Source organism: Cricetulus griseus, chromosome 4, assembly GCF_003668045.3.
Source record: "Cricetulus griseus strain 17A/GY chromosome 4, alternate assembly CriGri-PICRH-1.0, whole genome shotgun sequence".
NCBI lineage: Eukaryota > Metazoa > Chordata > Mammalia > Rodentia > Cricetidae > Cricetulus > Cricetulus griseus.
Window position 1 is genome coordinate 215,384,884 of NC_048597.1, and position 16,523 is coordinate 215,401,406.

The 16,523-nt window shown below is 37.2% G+C and overlaps 1 protein-coding gene across 6 annotated transcripts in view; it reads right to left on the bottom strand.

The window, feature by feature from the left end:
• Positions 1-16,523, bottom strand: part of Dock3 (dedicator of cytokinesis 3) — a 309,043-nt gene that overhangs the window by 278,794 nt on the left and 13,726 nt on the right. For all 6 annotated transcript variants that reach the window (XR_003485121.2, XM_027414437.2, XM_027414435.2 and 3 more), the window contains exon 2: positions 9,181-9,264. Coding sequence is in view for 5 of the 6 variants with exons in the window: in XM_027414437.2 (XP_027270238.1) it covers positions 9,181-9,264 (84 nt within the window). In the remaining variant the exon portion in view is untranslated. The remainder of the gene's footprint in view (positions 1-9,180; positions 9,265-16,523) is intronic.

Genomic DNA, 16,523 nt, shown 5'->3' on the forward strand with positions numbered 1-16,523 from the left:
ACATGCACTAAGAGAAAAATTATGATTCTGATAGAACTCTGCAAATGAAAATTTAAACGGAAAGCACTGGAAAGGGTTAATGCATGTGAAAGGAAATAAAAACAAACAGAAGTAAAACTGATGGGAGGTCTGAGGCAATGGCTCAGTCAGTAAAGCACTTGCCTCACAAGTATGAGGACCTGAGTTCAGATGCCCAGAATCCACACAACCCATGTGTGGTGGTTCACCTCTACAACCCCAGCAAACGTAGGGTTAAAAGGGGCCAGTGGAAGAAAACCCTGGCCCTGAGACCAGAGCCAAAGAAACATACCTTGCCCCTAACTAATTCAGGAATTGAAATCCAACCAATCTCTGAGCATGAAAACCAACCAATCACAAAGCACAAAATCCAACCAATCTCAGTTTGTCTCAAGCTCAGGAACAGAGATCCTACAAATCCCCACTCTGAAAATCTCCACCTTGGAAAGCTCCACCCCTAAAAATCCAATATAAGCCCCGTACCTGTTCAGTTTGGGGCTGCCCTTTTTCTACCCTGGCAGAGGCAGCCATTCTCCTGGATTCCTACTTCCCAATAAATTTCCAGTAAGGTTTGTGGTAACAACTTTCTTTCACCTGAATAAGCAGAGCTGTATTGACTCTGTTACAGAGTGGAGCAGGAGCAGAGCAGAACTGTAACACTTTGGCTGGGGAAACTTTCCCTTGCTGGAGCAAAGTGTTACAGTCCTGGGAAACTGAGCAGAGCTGTAACATTTCTCTGGAGCAGAGCAGAGCTGTGACAAACTAGCTGGTGAAACCCTCCCCTGATGGAGCAGAGTTGTTACACTTGCATTAGAAAAACCTTTCCCAGAGCAAGGACTGTCACACTTTGCTGGGGAAACCATCCCCCACTGGAACAGAGCTGTAACACTTCTGTTGGAATACCTTTCCTTTCAGAGCTGTATATAATCCTTGGCTTCCAACTGCCAGGATACTTTTTCCCCTTCCGAGTTGTAACACTTACAGGTATTCCTTGGCTTCTGACTGCCAGGGTACCTTCCCTTTCCAAGCTGTGGGTATTCCTTGGCTTCCATATACCAGGATACCTTTCCCTTCATAGCTGCAACACTTACAGGTATTCCTTACCTAAAGGTATCCAGGCAACTACCAGGATACCTTTCCTTTTAGAACTGTAACACTTAAAGCAATGGCAAGATGTAAAGCAGAGAGAGATGGATCCCTGAAAGCTTAAGGCCCAGTTATATAACAAAGCTCTGGGTACCAAAGAACCAATACCAGAGCTTGTCCTCTGATCCCCACATGTATGTCACATACATGTAAGTAAGTCAGCAAACAAAAAAATAAGAGCAACATAAAATATGGGGGAAAGACAATTTAATCACTGTAATTGTTACATATTGTTGACAGTACAAAAGCATAAAAGTAATGTAGACTCTAAAACCAAAATGCTTGTTTTGTCCAAACTTTTGACAGTGTAACACATCTACAATGTGTCATCTACAAATGTGTTGGGCCACAGTCATTAGCCATCCTGAGTGACAAGCACAGAAGACAGGCTGCCAGTTAGACACACTTGTTCTAGAGTAATCATCAAGAGAAAAATAAAGTACAAAAGAAGGAAGGATTTAGGAACCAAAGGACAGAGAGCTACTCCATAAAAAAGACATTTTCTGGACATAACAAGTCCACTGCACTCATTATACACTGCAGACACAGTTTTAAGTGTTTAGAGATATTTTACACAATGTACTTGAAATAATACTCTGACTTCAAATTCCATGATTTCTATACATAAAATAATTTCCTCTATTAATAAAAAGAAAGTTTTACAGCTACAAGTACTTTTTGTTGAAAAGTTGTAAACTGTATCCATATGTCACCAATAAATAGCAGGGAATATGTATCCACCAAGTACAGTTGAACCTAATCAAAATGGAATCTACCCATTATTCTCTTGTATCATCTAGTTTTTATAATATCAGTAGTTATAAAGTTGTTCCTTTCATTTTTATTTGTGACTCATACAGTTAAGTATTTTCCTGCTACTGACTGTTGCCTGAACATTACAGTAGGGCAAGACAGGAACCAGAAAACCAAATTAAACAAATGGAAAATTAGCATTTAAAAAAAAAAAACTCAAAAGGAAATCATGACTAAACTGTGATTGACCTTGTCTGCTAATTGTTTTACTCTGAGAGACACAAAGACAGAACTCATTATTTTCTCTCTCTGCAAACAAAATAATTATGCCAACATTTGGTTTACTCAGCTCAAAGAAAAAAATAAAAGGATTCATCAATATTTATTACACTTAGATCTCTCTGGATAAACGAACTCTTTAACACTGGATCACTTAAGCACCTGTGTATTGTGAGCCAAAATGAACCCTTCTTTCTAGATTTGTTTAAAGTAACTAATACAAAAGTCTCAGTGGTAAGCACTAAAGAAAGGAAGCTGCCATAGTCTCAGTTTTCTACAAGGGGCACAAGGCCTAAAAGATTACTGGAAGATCATGAGTTCAGCACAGGTTGAGAAAACCTGAACTTGGGTGTCAGTTGGGGGGTTTGGGCAGTCTATGGGGCCTCTGGCAGTGGAACCAGTGGCCCTAGTGGACAAATGGGCTTTAGGAGCCCATTCCCTATGGAGGGATACTCTTTCAACATAGATACATGGAGGGCCTAGGTCCTGTCCCAAATGTGACAGACTTTGATGATCCCCCATGGGAGGCCTCACCCTCCCTGAGGAGTGGATGGGAGGTGGGAGGGATGGGAGGAACTGGGATTGATATGTAAAATAAGATTGTTTTTAATTTAATAAAAGTTAATTAAAAATATTTTCCAAAAAATTCAGAATTTTATTTTTTTCTAAACTTTATTATACAAATTGTTGTAAAAAAAGACATCACATAGAATTTCAGTAGTATGGACATTTTGTGGCTATCATGTCTCTTCTATTTCTATGTATCTTTGTGACTTATGTAATTGATACCAATATTACTATGGAAAGTGCATAAACTTTTCTCTTGACTCCAATTTAAATATATATGATGAATAGACTTTTACAAAAAAAGAAAACCTATTTTTTCTGATACAACTAACTTCCTTGGCACACAGAAGACTTTTACTTTATTTCATATAATTTTACTATTAAGATTATATTTTGTTCTACCTGTTTAGCTTGAATACACAGATGTGAACTTTTCTTTAAAATTTTTTATTTTTCTTTTACCCTTATTCTTCAAACAGATTTTTCTCTTGTCATCTTCCTTATATACCTCTTTTTATTTTTAACTAGTTTTTAAAATATTTCATCTTCATATTTAGTTCATTGTTTATTTTGTCCCTTTCTTTGCTATTCTTACTGGTGCTATAAAGATTCTTGTTTTAAATTGACTATTAACCTATTTTCATATCTTGTTTGTTCTTATCATGTGGTTGTCACTGTTCATTTTCTTCTGAACAGTGCTAGGGATGAGACCCAAATGCTTTGAATGTGTTCGGCAGGGACACTGCCACTAAATCACACTCTGAGTCCAACAGAGAAATTTCATCTGAACCCAGGCAAGTTTCATCCTGCATGGACTTACCATATACTTTCATATGAAGAAAGAAAGACAAAGAAGAAGAAATTTAACTTAGATCTTCTGCAAGAGCAGTAGTGCTCTTAACTACAGACCCAGGTCTTCAGCCCCCTATTATTTTTTTCATGTGCTTATTCTGGGTTCTTGTTTTTTGTAAGACCATGAGAAGGCATTTAGTTGATGTCTTGCTTTTTGTTAATGTGGGCACTTTAATAACTATTAAGTTCCCTCTTAGAACTTTCTCCACTGTGTTTCATACATCTTGATTTGTTGTGTTGAATTTAGTTCTATAATTTTTTATATTTTTTTCAAAAACTATCCTTTGATCAGAATGTTAAATAACAAAATATAATAGAAAAAAAGAAAATTACCCTCTTATTTTTCTTTGGTTTTTACCAAGAAAAAATGTTAACTTATACTTCTAAGAAAATTTAAAATGAGTACTCCACTGGAGATAATTTTCCAAAAAAGTATACTACTAAACTAGTACGCTTACAGAAGTGAGAGAAATGGCTCTGCAATAAAGGGCACTTATTATTGTAGATCTGATTTACAATACCCATATGGTGGCCCACAATTACCTATAACTCCAGTTTCAGGGATTCAATGACTTCTTCTGACCTCCAAGGATACCAGGGCACAGGCAGGCAAGACATTTATATATATAAACTTTTTAAAAATCTAATTTAAGCCAGGTGGTAGCAGCGGCACATACCACTAATCCCAGCACTTGGGAGGCAGAGGCAGGCAGATTTTTGTGAGTTCAAGGCCGGGCTAGCGTCTACAGGATGAGTTCCAAAAAAAATCTCAAAAAAAAAAAATCTAATTTAAACAATTTTTCTTAGTAAACCTGTATGTTTCCAAAGTCAGGTTGTGTTTACAAAATCTCACAATAACAGCCAAACTGGATCAGAGTGTCCTTGCACATGCCCACAACACAACAGTTCCTTTCCACTAGAAGTGACTTCTAGTCATGCTAAATACATAGACTAGGGTGCTGAAGTTATTTCCCATGACATCAATTTTGTTATTTTTTGGTTTAGTTTTTTTGGTATGTTTTCTTGCTTTTATATGTGTGTTTGTGTGTATGATAATGTGTGTGTTCATTCATGTATGTGTGCAAATGCTCATACAAGTACATTGGTTCAAGTGGTTGTGTATACCATATGAGCACACACATGGAGGCCAAAGTTGATGCGGGTGTTGTCTTCAATCACTCACCACCTTTTCTTTTCTTCTTCTTCTTCTTCTTCTTCTTCTTCTTCTTCTTCTTCTTCTTCTTCTTCTTCTTCTTCTTCTTCTTCTTCTTCTTCTTCTCCTTCTCCTTCTCCTTCTCCTTCTCCTTCTTTTTTGTATGTGTGTGGATCTATGCATGAGAATGCAGATGACCAGAGGCCAAAGGTGTTGGATCCCCATGGAGCTGGAGTTACAGGTGGTTGTGAGCCTAATGTGGGTGCTAGGAACAGAACTTGAGTCCTGAAAGATAAGTCAAGCCCCCACCACCTTATTTTTTGAGACAGAGACCCTCACTGAATCTGGAAGTCAGATATTCAGCTAAACTGGCTGACCACTGATCTTGAGTTATCTGCTTATCTGTGCCCCCCTGCTAGGGCTACAGACACAGTACTGTACCCAGCTTTTCATGCTAGAGATCCAAATTCATATCTTCATGTGTGAGAACTAGGTACTTTAACATCTGAACTATCTCCCCAGTGCCCTTATTTTTTTGCTAATGCTTTGTTTTTGTTTTTGTTATTTTCTTAAAAATGATTCTAAATTGAAGCTCTTTAAGTACAAACATTAATAAAAAGACATTTTTAAAAAACAAACATTTTAAAAACTGGCTTTAAAAATTAAATTCTCTTAATGTCTTTCTGTAATATATAGAAGCATTAACATTTTAAATCTTAACTGAAAAACTTGTTTCTAAGATAGTACCTCTAATTTCCATGTGGTCATCTTTAGTCAAGATGGCGGTTTAAGTTTTTTTTTTTTTTTTGGCACTTAGTAATATTTTATTAAATGTTAGTTACAGTGCTTATACTGTAGGGGGGCACAGAAGGGTAGAATATAGTGTGTTATCCACAAATATTTTGATCAGTCCCTTCTAGCTTTTGAACACAAATAAACTGTGCTCCTGGTGGCTCAGTTGTTGGGAGCCCGGTGTGCACTGCCCTTGGAAAGACAGAAGCTGAGAAATTATCTCCCTTCTTGGAAGAACACTAGCTACTTCTGAGACCAGGCATAGCTAGCTGATATTCAGGGGCTCTGAGCCTTTACATCTCTTTTCAAGCTTTCCTAAGCACTGTTGTTCCCAGTGATGCAGTGGCGCATGAGAACCCTCTTCCTTCTATGTGTCAGCCTATTCACACTGGTACCTGTCTGTAGCTTTCACCTTCATCCCTTAAACATGCCAAAGCTTCTATCTAAGGGCTTACATCCCTCCTTGCCTTCTTTTATTTTCCATTCATTTATTTAGCTCATAAATACAGTCATGCACAATTATGATACATAATACAGTATGTTCACAATGGCATGGCTAAATTAAACCAATTAACATGTTATATCACACATATTCATTATTTTTGTTTTGAGAACACTTAAAGTAATAATATAGCTTTTAAAATATAGCATATTGTTATCAACCATATTTATCATGCTCTCAGTAGACCTCAAGACATCACAGAGTCCATGCCTCTTGTCCAACAGCAGTTTTATAACCTTAAACCAATCATTTCCCCATTGTTAAAAGACCCACATTGAAGCCTAATTTTGCTAATGCTTTGATTCCATATAATTTCTAAGTTGACTTTATTGAAAGATTTCAGAATACATTTTCAGAATGCATAAATATAGTAAAAATGATCACATTTATAAGAGAAAAGACAGTAGTAGAATGAAACTTTACTGGAGCATTGTGGTGTTTTGAATGTAATTGGTCCCTATATGATGGGGAATGTTCTTCTGTATATGTTTCTCTTATTAGTTAATGAATAAAACTCTGATTGGCTGATTGGCCAGACAGGAAGTGATGTGGGCAGAGTCAGGATACAAGCAGGGACAAACAGGGAATCGCTCTCTTCTCCTCTCTGCAGAGATGCTTAGCAGTCACCACATGAGCTGCCAGAGGAGTTAGAGGTCCAGACCCTTCTCCGGTAAGATAAGACCACGTTGAAATACTTAAGATTAATAGAAATGGGTTAATAATTAAGACAGAGCTAGCCAATAAGAAGCCCTAGTCTAAGATTAATAGAAATGGGTTAATAATTAAGACAGAGCTAGCCAATAAGAAGCCCTAGTCATCAGCCAACAGTTTCATAATTAATATAGTGTCTGTTCATTTGGGGCTGACAAGGCTGTGGGACCAGGCTGGCAGGAAGAACTACCTCCAACACCTATAATCTCATAGGGAGTGGCACTATTAGGAGGTGTGGTTTTGTTGGGGTAGGTATGGCCTTGTTGGAGGAAGTATGTCACTGTGGGGGCGGGATTTAAGGTTTCCTATGCTCAGGATACTGCCCAATCTTTCAGTTGACTTCCTCTTGCTTCCAAGATATAAAACTCTCAGTTACACCTCTAGAACCAGGTCTGCCTGCAGGCTGCCATGTTCCCGACGACGACGATGATGATAATGGACTGAACCTGTGAAACTGTAAGAGAACCCCTCCAATTAAATGTTTTCCTGGAAGAGTTGCCATAGCCATGGTGTCTCTTCACAGCAATAGAAATCCTAAGACAAGCATATGTCTAGTTTTATTACAAATAAAAATATCTATTTGATAGAAAAACAAAATGGAACCAATCACAATTCACTCAAATGCAGATAAATAAAAGTAGATGTGTAAGAAATTAAAAGTATTTCTTCCTTGACCCAGGAATTGTGCAATTGGGTGTTACTTAATTTCCATGAGTTTGTAGGTTTTCTGCAATTCATGTTGTTGTTGAATTCTAATTTTAAAGCATGGTGGTCTGATAAGACACAGGGGGTTATTTTAATTTTTTTTGTACCTGTTGAGGTTTGCTATGTTGCCAAGTATGTGATCAATTTTAGAGAAGGTTCCATGTGGCGCTGAGAAGAAGGTACATAGTTTTATATTTAGGTGGAATGTTCCATAAATGTCTGTTAAGCCCAATTGATCTATAACTTCTATTAGTTCCTTTGTTTCTTTGTTGAGTTTCTGTCTGGTGTTCCTGTCCAGTGGTGAGAGTGGGGTGTTGAAGTCTCCCACTATAAGGGTGTGCAGTTTTATGTGTGATTTGAGTTTTAGTAATGTTTCTTTTACAAACGTGAATGCCTTTATATTTGGGGCATAAATATTGAGTATTGAGACTTCATCCTGATGGATTTCTCCTGTGATGAGTAGGAAGTGACCTCCTTCATCTCTTTTGATTGATTTTAGTTTAAAGTCCAATTTGTTGGATATTAGGATTGCTACCCCTGCAATTGATTGGAAAATCTTTTCCCAACCTTTAATTCTTAGGTACCATCTGTCTTTAAAGTTGAGGTGTGTTTCTTGTATGCAGCAGAAGGATGGATTCTGTCTTCTTATCCATTCTGCTAACCTGTGTCTTTTTATGGGTGAGTTAAGACCATTAATGGTCATTAATTAATGACCATTGATTGTTCATTCTTGTTTGTTTTGGATTTGGTGGTGGTGGTGAAATTATGTGTGGGTTTCCATCCCTTTTTTCTTTTGGCTGTTGGTAAAGTAAGCAAAGTGGCAGGATACAAGATTAACTCAAAAAAATCTGTAGCCCTACTATATACAGATGATACATTTGTGGAAAAAGAAATCAGAGAAACATCACCCTTTACAATTGCCACAAACTACATAAAATTCCTTGGGGTAACACTAACCAAAAAAGTGAAAGACCTGTACTATAAGAATTTTGAGTCTCTAAAGAAAGAAATTAAAGAAGATACTAGAAAATGGAAGGCTCTCCCATGTTCTTGGATAGGTAGGATCAAGATAGTAAAAATGGCAATCTTGTCAAAAGCAATCTACAGATCCAATGCAATCCCCATCAAAATCCCAACACAATTCTTCACAGACCTTGAAAGAACAATCCTCAAATTTATATGGAAAAACAAAAGACCCAGGATAGCCAAAACAACCCTGTACAATAAAGGAACTTCTGGAGGCATCACCATCCCTGACTTCAAGCTCTATTACAGAGCTTGAAGCCCCAAAGGATATGATAGACTCTGATGATCCCTTAAGGGAGGCCTCACCCTCCATGGTGAGCATAAAGGATATGTGATAGGTAGGGTTTTATTTTGGAGGGGTGGTAGGGGAGGACGGGGAGGGAGAGGGACCTGGGATTGACAGGTAAAACAATCTTGCTTCTAATTCAAATAAAAAATAAATAAATAAAAGAAATTAAAAGTAATCATTTGACATTATATGTAAAATTAGTATTCTGATGGCCAGAAATGTCTGTTACTACATTAAAACCAAAAACTTATACATATAGGAAAAATTTTATAATAATATTTAATATGGTTAATAATGACTTCACAAAGATTGCTAAAAATCCATTAGCACAAGAATAACACTTCCATAACTGATCAAAATTTAGGTGTTTTATAGGACAGCACTTACCTTCACATTTTTCAAGAATCTGAACTGTTTCTCCTATTTCTAAGACCAGTCCTTGAGGGACAGATCCTCGAAAGCTGCATATCACTAAAAAAGCAAAGATAAACATAGCAGTTAGTATTTCTAAAATATTTATGGTCAGACTTACTGAATTAAGCATTGAATTTTCAAATATAAACTCCACATTACTCAACAATTTCTGTTTTAATGTGTAACAATCAATATATTGTAAAAGGTAGTATCAATAAGTCAGAAAGTTACATACATTGTGGCAAAATTATTATTCCTGAGTGGTGTGCTCCTATACAAAAACATTTCATGTATAAAAACTCTTCCTGTCCCCCAGCATGACCTAGGTTCACTTTCTGAGCAAGTGTGTTAGTAACCCTCATTAACAGACTGGCCAACCTGCAGGCTAAGAATTAAGGTGAGGGATCAGAACAGAATCTATGGATGGAACTCAAGATCTACCACAGCAGATTATCTGGTGAATACTACTGTAGACTACAAGTTGACTTCCATACCAGCCCTCATGACCCTTTTTATGCTAGGCTAGCTTCCAAAGACCTAAGGAATGACCCCAGCACAAAGCCAGCCTCCATGACATGTGGCTGAAGACCAGTATCAATCAGGCTCTGGGCCCACACCTGAGAACTAAGGCACCAGACCAATCCCTAAAAAAAGAATCCACCACCTACATGCTAACCAAAGCACAAGACCAGGTCATCCAAGACCATCACCAAGATCACCTGCAGAACCTGCCAAATGACCACCCAAACTCTCTAGACAAAGAGAATGACAGTGTTTGCCATGACACAGCAAATATGTAAAGACAAGGAAGAAATGCTTATTTCTTCAAATTCAGGCCAAAGCCAAAAAAGATCACAAATAATCAGGAAAACATAAAACTGCCACCAAAGGAACAAAGCAAAGCACCACTGACGAAATAAACAGAACTAGATATGTGACACAAATTATCCTTTCAGCACTTAGAAGGCAGATGTGGGATGGGCCAGACGTAGATGAAGATATTCCAAAGAGACACCTGTGTCCCTCGTGCTGTGAGACTACTCAAATAATGCACTTCAAGAAACTGGAATTCCCCAGAAACTCATGCTGAGAAAAGAAAAAGTCCAATGCCTGGCCCAGCCAAAGTTGTCTTCCAGAAAATAGAAAACAGTGATGGGTGGTTCTTATCCTTAGTTGGTGGGACAATTTGGAAATGGACTCAAAAGGAAACAAAAGGATCATGTTGGAGTTTGAGAAAAGGGAAACAAACTGGCTCGTTGGTCTAGGTGTATGATTCCTGGTTTGAGTCTAAGAGAAAAGGGAAGTGGGGCAGACAGGCTAAGTAGCAGCTGTTGGGGAAAAGGGGAAACCAGTGTAGTTCACAAAAAGATTATTGGACTCTGATTTTGAACTGTAAAACTCAATATTTACATTTGTAGACAGAATGTTCTTGTGATACAGACATAGATAAATTACACTATGTAACTCAGACAGGTGTAATATGAAGAAAACGCTACTGGTGATTTTGTTTACCTTTTGGTTATATTTACTGCTATGAGCAGCATATAACAGTTTCAACATCAATTCAATCTGAGAGCTTATTTTTTCCTTTTTTCTTTCTGATAAAAGAACCCCATTCTTGTGGTACAAGGCATTAGACCAGCAGCCCTTCTCATCTTTGCCTGAGCATTTCCTCCATTTTTCCTTTTGCTCAAATAGTTACATTTTCTTGGTATATGAAACCTATTTGCAATAGACTGTTATTTTACATATTTAAAGTTGCAGCACTGTGTCTTCATCCTTCTGTTATAATTCTGTACTTAAGGTGTCAGATGTGCTATATGTAAACGCTTCTAAAAATGAACTAATATTTTTAATGACAAAAACACTTCTAGAATTAACATTTATCTTCATTAACCTGTGTCCTTTAATTTTAAAATCTACAGTTTTAACTTAAACTCATCTGTTATCCATTTAAACAGAACCATGGATACTGCTAAGAAACAGCTGCAGTCTACCCCTCCTTCCTTTTTGTGTAATCTATTTTAAAGAACTGTCCTAATGACTAGAATTGAATGTACTGTCCAGTTCAAACTTACATAGCTAGGTATGAAGTCTCTTAGGAAAAGCAAAGCAAAAGCTTTCTTACAAAATCCAATTTCTATAAATCTGTCTGTGTGGTTTATACCATTTACTTTTCAATCACTCTACCCTAAGACTCAACAACATTTTAATATTCTGACCTGTTATCTGGTTTGGAAATGTTGCTGTACTTGTGCATATTGAATTATCAGCTCAATGTAGATATGATTTAGGAGATTTCAGTAGAAATTACAAGGTGACAATTCAACCAATTTTGCAAGTTTTCATTTTGTTAAACTACTTAGAATACCACTTAATGACAAATTTCATCTGGTTATTGTTACAGGAAAAAAAGTATTAGTTTTTTTTAACATTTTGGTATTTGCAAAAGTCTTAAAAATACTCATGAGTTTAAAAATTAGATAAAATTCAATCTTTCAAGGTTCAAAATTAAGTAGCAAATGCCCAAAATACATTCAAAAATTCAGTTTTCTTTTCTAGTCATCCACTAACCATGTTATCAACAGTTGAGAGTCATAAGGATGTTGAGAAAGTTGACTGTTCAGTTTCTTGGCTCTGAAAATATAGATGGTTATTTTTAAATTTCTCTGTTGGAAACCTGAGAAAAATATAAGGCAGTCTGTGCCCCTAAATAGCTACATGCCATCTTATGACATTTTAAAACTTAAATATGAATACTGTTCTGCTAATAACAGTTTATGTTTAACTTAAAAGACAAGGTTTTGTTGGGGTTTTTTTTTTTCATTTTTTAATGTTTCAGACTTGGATTACTTAGGAAATTACCTTAGCAAAGCTGAAATCCATTTAAGTATCTGTGTTAAAGTCTTTTAAATAACTACTTATGCGCAACTACTTTAAAATGATACCCTATTATCTATATGCCTTTCAGAAGTACATTAGCTATGTGTCTGAACTTCATATATTATTTTAAAAGTTTACAAAACCAGACATAAAGTTAATGCATTCAAAGTAACCAGTAACTGCTGTTGCTCAGCCCAGGGCCTTCTCAGCAGCCAATATGGCTGACAATAACTGAAACTGCAACCAGAGCCACTCTGAGCAATGGGTACAGCAGGCCAGAACATAGCCCTGTTTTCCCTTGGCCCTGGGTCAGGCTGAATAGCTTGAGTTATTCCCCTTGGGCACACAGAAATGCAAGGCAGCCCTATGCCAGTATCCTGGATGAGAATGAGGGACAACTCATGGAAAGTGTGAGTTATGGAAGGCTAACAAGGAAATCCCTCCCATCCATGCAATTGTACCTAACTCAGTTCCCTTAAAACAATAACTGATATAAATGATGGAATCTCTTCATGCTCCACTTGACTTGCTAATATTTTTCTTTAGTTCCCTTAGATACTAAACAACTGGAACCTCTTAAAATAGATAATGATGAGACTACCTATTTAATGTAAAAAAAAAAAAAGTTACATTATGGGGCTGGAGAGATGGCTCAGTGATTAAGAGTACTGCTGCTTTTCTAAAAGGCCCAAGTATGAGTCCCAGCACCCACATGGTGCTCACAACCATCTGTAACTCCGTTTCCAGGGGATCCAACACCCTCTTCTGGCCTCCAAGGGCACTACATGCATATAGTGCAAGGACATACATGCAGGCAAACATTTATATATGTAAACTAATTTTTTAACATTTTTTAAGGTTTCATTACATATGGTATACTTTTGACTTCTTAATGTCATACAGACAAAAGGCATCTGAGGGAAAAAACTGCCATCTGAACAATCGTGCTATTTGAAACTCATATTGTGTATGTGTGTGTTGCATATATATGTGTGTGTGTATATATATACATATATATATATGTATATATATGCATACATATATGATTTGCTCTGACAAACAATAAACTCTTATTGTACATATGACATGTACTTGTATACAACCTGCCTCTAATAACTCATACTGTTCCATAAATTTTTGTAAAAGTAATTTTTTTAAAAAGCTTTGTAATTCTATGTATAAAAATGTAATGTTCCAGCTGGGCAGTGGTGGCACACACCTTTAATCCCAGAATTTGGGAGGCAGAGGCAAGGGATTAGGCAGATCTCTGTGAGTTCAAGGCCAGCCTGGTCTACAAAGCCAGTTCCAGGACAGGCTCCAAAGCTATAGAGGCAAAAAAAAAAAAAAAAAGGAGGAGGAGGAGGAGGAAGGAGGAGGAGGAGGAGGAAGAAGAAGGAAGAAGAGGAGGAGGAGGAAGAGGAAGAGGAAGAGGAAGAGAAGAAGAAGAAGAAGAAGAAGAAGAAGAAGAAGAAGAAGAAGAAGAAGAAGAAGAAGAAGAAGAAGAAGAAGAAGAAAAGAAGAAATGTAATTCTCAGGCCATAATACACAATTACAATCAGTAACCCTTCCCTGTAGCTCCACCCATGACCTTGGGTCATCTTCTTGTCTACCTATATAACCTCTTATAAGGAAGCAGAGAAGGTGGTTATGCTCTCAAGTGGTGAAGACCTGGTCAGGTGTCATGAAGCAGTGAGTGATCACTCCCCAGTTTTCCAAGGACTCTCTGCAACTGGATGTACCATATCCTGTATTCATGAGTGTATGTCCCCACTTTCTTATCTTTATAAATCCTTAATACCCCGTAAATAGATGCATGTGCATTTCTCATCACACTTCCCCTCTCACAGACACCAACAGGCGCCTACTGACACACTGTGTATTTCTAACTAACTGATTTCCAGGTACCAGGATATCTCACCCGGGGAAGTAAGTTTCCATTAAAGTGGCCACACGTCCTGCCCCTCATCCCCTTTCCAATCTCTTGACTGAAAATCAGTCAACTGTCTCTGTTGTTGGGACCTAAACTTTCTTCATAGTCCCTACCATACTGTTACCTACCTATTTGGCCATGGCATTAACAACTCTTCTAATAAATTCTTTACCACCAACAATCAGTCTCAGTGTCCCACTTGAACTAACATGTTAATAATCACTGGCTGTCTCACATAAATATTATATACCCATTCTGTGATAGAAAACTTGAAGCAATTTACAAAAATGGTAACTTCCAATCTTCTCCAGGATTTATGTCTCTGCATTCTTAATTATATCATGACTATTCTCTTCAGAAACGGCAATTAAACAAGATCTAAGACTAGGAACTCCAAGCAGGACCTTTTGATAATTAAAAGGTATTGAACACTGATAAGTTCATATACAAGTACTTAATTTTAAAATCTTTATTCTTGTTGGTTGTGTTATCATAAAGCTTTGTAACTACTGAATGCTAATTCTGAAAAAGTACTTGATCTTAATAGTTGTGTTTTATTTGTAAAGCCTTAGACTGTTAACATGCTGCACAAGTACTTCTTCTGACAAAGAAACTGAACAATATTTTTGAGATACCATTGCATTATCCACAGGACAAACAGAATGGACTTCGTGTTTGCTGGCATAAGAATCGTTTCTTCTACACTCTTAGTTGCTTTTAATTACCTATAAAGGATTCACTGGCACTAACTCCTTAACATCTGTCACTTATAGCCTCTAATGTGGGATCAAATCACACCAACCTTGACAAACCTTGTCATATCAAGATGAGACAGAAGAGAACAAACTACCCAATAGTTCATGCTTTCAGAGACAAGGCAGAGAGTTGTCAGAACTGAAATGAAGTCACACAAGGTATAGTAACACCTGACTTTAATCCCAGCACTTGTGAAGCCAAGACCCTGAAGGAGATTTACAACTTGTCAAACCACCTTACAGAAGAGAAAATGATGGGTCAATGGTGGACCGGACCACACCTCAACAGGACTATTCAGATTTGCATAAACCCTAATGCTCTCCTGACACCTACACCACATGTCAGGAGCCACAAGATGGGTGACTGAAGTTTGTTGTTGCTCTTCTCCTTTTTCTGCTTTTCACCATTAAATTGGCTATTCTAATTGGTATACTGAAAACAGGAGGCTGAACCTGGCTTGTTGGGGAAAACTGTGACCCTAAGTCTGATAACAGAAAGATAGTTGAGTTCAAGCTAATCTAGAGAACACAGCAAAATCGTATCAAAAAGAAAATCAAAAGAAATTGAGACCTACAAACTGCCTTACTGATCTAAATTAATCATTTTAGTTGAGCATGGTGGTTCACACCTGGAATTCCAGCATGAGGAAGGTGAAACACTAAGAGTTAAGACTATTGTAGGCTACAGAGTGAGATCCTGTCTCAAACAAACAAACAAACAAATCCTTTTTTTTTTTTTTCAAGACAGGGTCTCACCATGTAGACTTGGCTTTCACTATATAAACCAGGCATCAAACTCACAGCAATCTACCTGCCTCTGCTGGGATTAAAGGTAGGAACCTTCCTCCTACAGCAGATGGGAACAAATACGGAGACTCACACACAGCTGGACATTATACAGAGAATGAGAATGAGAGGCCTTGGCACTCAGCCCTAAATGGGATTTCTCCATCAAATCCCTCCCCTCAGGGTTCAGGGAACCCTTACAGAAGGGGATAAAGAAAAGAGTGTAAGAGTCAGAGAGGATGGAGGGATTCAGGCCCTCTAAATCAAGTAGGACCTACACACATGAACTCACAAATCTCTGTGAGCCAGAATGCACAGGTCTGCACCAGATGGGATCCTAGAACTGAAAAATGGGGATACATAACCCCATCCCTAACCTAGAAACTATCTCTTACTGATAATCATTTCCAAATTCTCCAAGGGAGTCTTATTGGGGGGAAACAAACTACTCTTAAGTGTAGGCTACATGCCCAGCAGTAGATGCCAACAGAAAGTGAATTTAATGGCATCTTTGGAGGTTCCTTGTCTCATAATGTCATATCTGGGCTTTTTCTTTTCTTTTTTAAATTTTATCTTACTTTTATTTTATTTTTTTGTTTTTCTTCTTTTTCCTTTATTCTTCTCTCCTACAACACACCCAAAACGCAGCATCCCCTCTCCCCCACACCCAAATTCAATACAATACAAGAAAACAACAGAGGAAAGCTACCAAATGGAGGAGAAAATCAACAATATAAATGATAAAGTCAGCAACATGGAGGAAAACTTCAGAAAACAAAACTGATTAAAAAACTAGAAATATTCTTATTTGCCATCATATACTCTTCTAATTCTGCTTCTGAATTTTTTAACATTGAGTAATCATTTTTCCATTATCATTTTACTTTCCTTTTTTCTCTCATACTGTGTTCTCTTTTTTCTTTCAATTATACAATAAATAGCATTTTGACTTTATCTTATTG